General features: G+C 41.8%; 1 protein-coding gene across 2 annotated transcripts; it reads left to right on the top strand.

The window, feature by feature from the left end:
- The first annotated feature begins 575 nt into the window (after positions 1-575).
- Positions 576-5,393, top strand: C7H10orf88 (chromosome 7 C10orf88 homolog). 2 transcript variants are annotated; one of them, XM_086751848.1, is made up of 6 exons: positions 576-1,104; positions 1,263-1,466; positions 2,256-2,328; positions 2,898-3,104; positions 3,343-3,720; positions 4,832-5,054. In XM_086751848.1, the coding sequence occupies exons 1-6, from the start codon at positions 911-913 to the stop codon at positions 4,919-4,921; spliced, it is 1,146 nt and encodes a 381-aa protein (XP_086607974.1). In that variant the 5' UTR covers positions 576-910; the 3' UTR covers positions 4,922-5,054. The 2 variants fall into 2 exon arrangements, with proteins under 2 accessions (XP_086607974.1, XP_086607973.1); XM_086751847.1 differs by having other exon boundaries at positions 822-1,104; positions 3,343-3,803; positions 4,832-5,393.
- Positions 5,394-7,704: the final 2,311 nt, after the last annotated feature.

The following is a 7,704-nucleotide window of genomic DNA, read 5'->3' as shown; positions in this document are numbered from 1 at the left end:
CTCCAAAAGGAGACTGAGACAACAGTTTTCATGCTAAAACATTTACATTCATTAATTTTAATTAATTCATTAATTAAAACAGAGCAAATTCATTTTTTCCATTGCTAGTAAATCACATAAAACAATGGCTTAAGTGAAAAAAAAGCAAATATGCCAACTGCATTTGTAATATTAGCTTGTACAAAGCCTACTCAAGTCCATCTTCCTATTTTAAGACCCAATTAACGTTCCCCAGTGGAGCATCAAGCAGAAGAACTCAATATCCACGTTCCCTGGGTTCACGCCGGTGTCGCAGCACCAGGAGCAGCTTTCCTCGACTCCAGAAGCTGGGATCCTACTGAAAATTAAATGAACCCAATCTTTTATTTATAGGCGCTTTCCTATGCGGTATGCCATTAGCATGCAACTCAGAAGATCTGAGTTGTGTTGCTCCAAATTTTGTTGTTATGAAGTGTCGTAGCACAGACACGCTTTTAAGGCTTTTCCATCTCACCAAGAGAGCTTTATTTTACTAGAAAAAGGCCTAATACTGGCGCTTGCCCACGCTGTGGGTGTTATTTCGAGCCTCTACTCCCCTCGCTGTCAGCCCTCGCTCCCTACGGCCGGGGAGGGGATCTCTTCAGCCGCCACCCCTGAGGGCCGAGGCGGGGTAGAGCTCGTTGCTCCCGCAGGACAGGCTCGGGGTGAACGGGGACGGGACACCCGTTGGCGGCCCCCGGCTGCACGACCCCGTCCGGCCGCAGGCCCTGGGCGACGGCGGGGCCTCCGGAAAGCTTCCCGCCGGCCCACCCGCGCATGCGCACAGCCCCCTGCCCCGCCGCCTGTGCGCAGGCGCCTTCGCCCCCAGGGCCGCCGGTGACGGTTGGCGGTTCCGTCCCAGGCCCGGCTCGGTTCCGCCCGTGGGGTTGCGATGGCGAGCGGCTGCGCGGCCGAGGAGGAGGAGGAGGAGGAGGAAGAAGAAGAGGCGGCGGCCGCCGACGACCCGCCCGGTGGCCCGCGGGAGCTGTGCTGTGTGACGGCGGCGTGCTCCTGGTCCTGCGCGCCGCCGGACGGCCTGGCCCGGGCGCTGTGCCTGCGGCGGGGCTCGGGCGGCGGCGAGGACAGGTGAGGGTGGCGGAGGAGGGGACCGCGCCGCCCCGCTGGGTCTTTCCTCGGCCGGCTGCGGCCAGGCGGGCGGTGTGAGACGGGGCTGGGCGAGGGGGCGGGAGCGGGAGCGGGGCTGGCGGGGCAACGCGATCCGTGGCGCTTCCCCTCCTGCGCAGCACCGAGGCCGTCGTCGTGGAGCGGCGGGCGGGCGGCGGCAGCGAGGAGCCCTGCGTGCTGCACCTGGAGTGCCGGCCTGCCGGCGCCGGGGAGATGGTCTCCGTCGATATCCTGAGCCAGGCCCGGAACATGGAGGTGTACGTGGGAGAGGAGTACTGCGGGACCGGCCGGGGACAGAGCCTGGGCGCCGCGCGGCCGCCGGGGTGAGTGGCCGGGGGGTGCCTGGAGCCGGGGGGGGGGGGGAGGGGGTGTTTGCTTCAAACTCCATTTGGCCCTTCCCTTACTGACGACGTCGTTCTCTGTGTACCTGTAAGGTGCACCTGGTAAAGACCTGGTATCTGCACCGTCAAAGCCACCCAGTTTGGCCTTACTTGAAGGGCTGTGCAAAACCGGTGGATGAGCGTAGGCACTGCAGTTGCCTGGGATAACTGCGGTGAACTTGCGGTTACCGATGTCTTGCACAAATGCTGCCTCATTGATAGCAGTCTGCAGTTCTGCTAGTTACCTTTTTGTTCTTTTGTAGTTAGTGAAACGTTTAATTCAGTAAGCTATAAAGTGGTGCTCTGAAATTCTGTTGTGTAAGACTACAGAAAGAGTTAGGACAGGTGCAGCTTTTCTGCGTCGTTGAATCTTTCTGGACAACGGATCTGCTTGTCTCTTCAGCAGATATCTCTTAGCTGATACTTACCAAAAGATCTCTTCTCTTTGATATGTAGTCATCTCACACTTTTAAGAACAAGAGAGAAAATAAGGAAAGAAGGACTTTTTTTCCCCTTCAATACTTCCTTCCATGCTTTGCCAGGGGAATTAAAGCACGGATAAGATTTAATACAAGTTGAGTATAAGCATTAAAACTGCTGTACAACATTGGAAATATGTTCCAGGCAGTCTTGTTGCTTATCTAAATACTTAACGATATAGAGTATTTCTACTAAAGGAAAAAAAAGTACTTTATAAAGTGATGTTACAGCTCATTTATTTTATTTTTCTAGTGAAACTGAAAAGGTTACATTGTACAAAAAGTACCTTAAGTTCGAATGCCCTGCAGCCTCCTGTAGAATTAAGGTAGGGAGTTGAACATAATTGTTTGGGTTTTTTTTTGTCTTTTTAATAATTTAATTCACTAAACTGCATTGCTCTTAGTCAAATTATTGTTTTTATACACTTCATCACTTCATGTAATCACTTAAAAATCTGCTAGATGATACTTTGTCTTAATATCAGAGTTCTTTTACATTTGTATCACTGTTTTATTTTTATGAAGACTTAATATTTACATGAGAGAGATTATATTCTCCTAGAGGAAAAAACTTCATAAACCAGATAAACTGCAGATAATCAACAATCACTTTGTAATTAGAACTGTTAACTGTGATGCGGTTAAAGAACCTTATGAAAATCTATATGGCCACTGCTCTTAAGTGCTTAGAAGATCAAGGCCTGATTTATCTGGCCCAGTCAGAATTTTCTGAGGAGGAGTAATAGCAAGGAGAAATCGGCTTAATTTCCCTGGAAAGAGTTCAGCATTGTTTTTTCCCCAGGACTCAGAGTAGTGCATTGTTCTGTACATACAAGGAAACCAAGAAACTATTTTTTTTTCCTAACCAAAATATTTTTTTTCCTTCTTGCAATAGCTGCTCTCCTTTGGTGAGAAACAAAGAATACTCATCAGTAAAATAATTGTACAAGTGAAAACAGTATCTGCAAAGCTAGCAACTGATTTTCCTTCACTAAGCTCAAGCATAGATCTAGACAGAGTGCAAACGATAATGGAATCTATGGGATCTAAGCTGTCTCCAGGTGCTCAGCAACTCATGGACATGGTCCGATGTCAGCAGAAAGTAAGTCACCCTGCTTTCCGTAAACGTAAATAGTACTACTCTGTCATCTTACCTACTGTAACAGTTAAGCATGTTCTAAACTGATTGGGTGAAAAAAAATTTGGATTTTTTTTTTTTTTTAAATCACATCAGTAGAATGTTGTAATTATTAAGATTTATAAAGTATCTATTGTATTATTATTGTATAATTTCCAGTGTATTTTAATACTTAATCATATTTTTTTTTTCTTCTCATCAGAACAGTTTACCTCTTGGAGACAAACTTAATTGGATCTTTGGGAAAAATTCAGACTCTGGAGGTGACCATGCAATAGATGGATTGCGCATTCAGACATCACTAGATCAGTCAGCTGGTGAACCTTTGCCTGCTAAAAATCATTTAACAAGTCAAGCAGTATATGGAGGATTAAAAATAAGTCATGATCCAAGCACACAGATACCTGAAAGAGGGAGTACTTCCGATTCTGAAGGACTTACTACCCAGCAAAATATAGTTGACCTCAGAAATTATTTCAAAGTGATGGGATCTCTGCATATGCAGGAACAAGCGAGCGAAACCCCAAAAGTAGCTAATCCACAGCTGCTTCTTCCTTTTCTCCAAAACTTATGTAGTCAGGTAAATCATCTTCGGCTAAAAGATGGCGATAGGTGTTTTGGTAGAAATGCAGTGATGAAAGAGGAAGGCGTTCAGTGTGATGGGTAAGTTAAGTTTGGTACACTTATTAAAGTAGTAGTTTGACTGTATTCATTGGCAGGTTTAAAAAAATAAAGAAAATGCATAATGTAAGCATTTTATTCTCATTAGCAGCAGTAGTGACTCTTAAAATACGTGGTTTTGAAGGCTGTGTGGCAGTGAACGTCATTACAATTAACTTTTCACATAAGCTGCTTGAATATAGGAGTTTTTCAGAAGAAATCCAACATTGTTTGTTGTTACTAAACTCTGTGTCTTTTGGCTCCATTTCACTTTTTATGATTTCAAAAATGTATGGTCCTTCTGCAATTTCATATGAATGTAGTTTGTCTTTCTTATCTGTTACTACATTTTCATTTTGACCTTCTGTCTCCTAAATTATCTTCCTTTTTTCACACTATGTGCCACAGTCTTTCTACTGTACTTAGTGTATCACATCCCACTGATCTTTCCTGTCCCTTCTCATTTCTTGGCATTTACAGTGCAAACGTCCTACTAGTAGTGGCAGTGCACCCAGTTTGATACCGTTTCCACTGTTGTTCCTTAGGTGAGATGTTGGAATGTTGCCTAGGAATCAGAGTTCTAATAGAGTCTGAGTATCTCCTGCTCCTGGAAAAGTGCAGTATTCTTAAAGAAGGCAGATGCAAAAATAAAGCATTGCATAGTTTGCATAACACCTGAAACACTAGCTCAGAAGAATAAAGCCTGCCAAACTGACAGAATTTGTACTCTTTTAGTATGCTGTTGAGTCGTGTGGCTTTTGTTAGATGTAACTAAGCTGTCTAATGCATAATTGAGCCTTTGAAAAATAAGGTTGAAAGAAGATGCTATCCGCCCTAGCAAGTTTACAGAAATTTCTGAAATTTAAAATATAAGGTATTTTACTTGTGCTAAAACCGTAGTATTACCCAGAGTTTATTGTCTAATAACTGAGGTTTTACATTCAAAAGAAATTCCAGTGCCCAGATCTCTCTCATGCCTCTTGTCATTAAGAAATAGGTTATACTTATTCTTATGTTTGCTCTTTTCACAGACTAGAACAACAACCTATTTGCTCCTATTTGGAAAATATCATCTCAAAAAATATGGATCTGATGGAGAAAAAACTAATGGACTATATTGATCACCAAATCCAGGCTCTTCAGACACATATAGATAATAAAATGGTTCTCTTAATGGACTTGGTTCAGAACTCAAAGCCAAACAAAATTTTACAAACGCGCTGTGATTCTAGCGAGGGGTTCTCAAATGGAGAAAGGTAGATCTGTATAGATACAGGACTTCAACGTAAGTACTTTAAGGGCAATTATACTTTACAAAGCGTAATGTTTATGGAGATGTGACTGTAAAGAAACTCAGTGTTGTTGACCTGCATTTTGTTACTGTAATTCTGTCCACTATTGTACACAAGTTGTTAGTTTTTTGAAAGATCTTAAGAATGTGTGGGTTTTTTTTTCCTAAATGTAAGAATTTTTTGGTGCCCTTTGTGGCTTATTTATTTAAAGAGCACTGCTAAAAGCCATGTAAAATACAGTTTCCCAGTTTGACCGATGGAGAAGTACTCTAAATAAACTGAGTTATGGTTTATCTTTTTACCTACATGTAATCAGTTCACCTTTTTATTGTCTTCATTTTTGATGTGTGACATTTTACTAGTAGAACAGAATGTAGTTGCTTTGTGCTTTTGGTTTATTTTAATGGCACTCCTCTTGAAGATGTTTATTACTCCATCTATAAGAAGAAGCGTAGTGCTGGTGTTGCCTAATGTAGACTGTTTAAGGAGTCAGGTTTAAAGAGACAGGCTAAACTGGGTTCTTTGAAAGCCCAGTGGCTGTACAGGCACCAGAGTCGGGAATCTAGGCTCTGAAGTGATACCTAAAAGAAGAGTGTTCTTCTGCTTTTTCCCTCCTAAATTAATTGAGCCTTGCAGGAACAACTGAAGTGAATATTTACCTAGCAGATTTACTTATCTGTGTTTCATTATCCTAAGAAATATAGGTACTTCATCTGTGGTTCCTCTCAAGGGGACCTGGTTGCCAGATAGAAGGTGCTGGGGCAGGTAGGTTCTGCTGCATTTCATGAACCTTGGGCCGGAGGAGTAGCCTTATCGCAGGCAAGCGATATGTGCTTTTCACAGTCAGGCCAATTTAACCAGCTTATCAAAATTTAACCCATCTCTTTCCCTGAGATGATTGCTGTACTTCTGTACAATTCTGCAATTGACAAGATATTTTTCTCTATTATGTACTGAAAACTATTAATTTCCATTTTTTTTTTTCACTAAGTCATTCTGAGTAGGGCAATTTAACATTGAAGTGCAGAAACACTTTCTTGGCTCAAAGTGATATCATTTGAACAGATATTGAAAGAAAAAGGATGAAGCAAATGCTTTTAGTGAAGTAAATTTAGATATACAGTTTTTATAGTTCTAATCTGCAGTAATAAAACCTGACATTTGGAAAGATTCTAACAGTTTATAGGTATTGCAGAGATTATATCTCAGTACATGTACAATATTTTTTCCAAATATTTTTGAGTTCCTATTTAAGGTAATTGCTCAGACATTACTGCTTACAAGGGATGCTTATCCTTTGATTTATGTCCCTCTGTGAGCTCAGAAAGCAGCAGTGTGATGTGTGCATCTGTAAGGCAGGTTAACCTTCCTTAAATGCTCAGTATTTGGGCTGTTTGGTACAATGGGGAGAACTGGAAGAACTGTGAGAGGGAAACAAAGTCTTGATGAGAAAAATCAGACAGCTGATCCAATTACTCTTTGTCACTGAGTGTATTTATGGAAGTTTAGCATTTTACAAATCTGCAATATAGATCCAAAAGATCTGAAATTAAGGAACAAAAGTTACAGTTAGGATTAAAATATGTTTAGATTTACACCACCTAGTATAATGTATTTTTAGAAATTAGTAGCAGATGTGCAACACACTGATTGCATATGTAAGGGATCAACATAATGTTGTGGTTTGAAGAAGCATTATTTGGGCTGTTATTATTTGGGGTCGATAATAATAGCGACTGTCTCACTTGTGCTTCTTTTGCCTCTTCTCAGATAGCCATAGCCATGGTAGTACTGGAAAGGATAATTGTATCTGCTGCATTCTAACACTTTGCACTGTAGGCAAACTCTTCGATATACGGGACCTCTGAACTTGAACTGGACAATCCTGTTGCTTGGTGAATAGTAGTTCCTACAGATTGGGTCCCTTACACACCTGGGGGAAGAAGAAGGGGAAAAATCACATATAATTGTCATACAAATATTGTGACGTGGTCACTAAGCCATTTGTTTCGTTGGTTACAAGAAACTCCTTCAGAAATTTCTAACTGTGATTCATTCAATTCACAGCACAGATGCTTCATCCTTCTCTAAATTTTGTATATAATTTGTGAAACGCCTTCTGACAATTTATATTCCTCTCTAGCAGAGTATTGTGATGAATTAAACATAAAAAACCAACTAACAAAATATGGTTTTGTCCTAATAGGTAGTTCATTTAAAATCCTACTGCTTCTCGCAAGCAGGTAACTCAAATGTGTTTCAGGACTGTGTATCTTTGGTGCATGTATTTTTTGTTGTCCATATGAAGTCAATCGCATGTGAGGAATTGTTTTGAAATGGTTCTTGAGATACTTCTCCTTACTCTTTTCTGACTAAATCAGATGCAACAGTCGTAAAGTCACGAGGATTTGGAGAGACCACACACGTGGCTGTAAACAGCATCAGATTTGGCTCTGTGCTGTAGAGGGTAGCACAAACAAGCAAATCCTGGTTTGGCTGAACACAGTATGATGAAGCCCTCACCAAATTTGAAAAAGATGGTGCATCACAAAAAGCAAACTTGACATTAAGTCATCTAGATGGAGTTTTCTGGTATGGGGACTCTGTAATAT

This window comes from Chlamydotis macqueenii, chromosome 7 (genome assembly GCF_036417535.1).
Source record: "Chlamydotis macqueenii isolate bChlMac1 chromosome 7, bChlMac1.mat, whole genome shotgun sequence".
NCBI classification, from domain to species: Eukaryota; Metazoa; Chordata; class Aves; order Otidiformes; family Otididae; genus Chlamydotis; species Chlamydotis macqueenii.
Note: the sequence above shows the minus strand (reverse complement) of the source record. Positions and strands in the feature narration are given on the sequence as shown.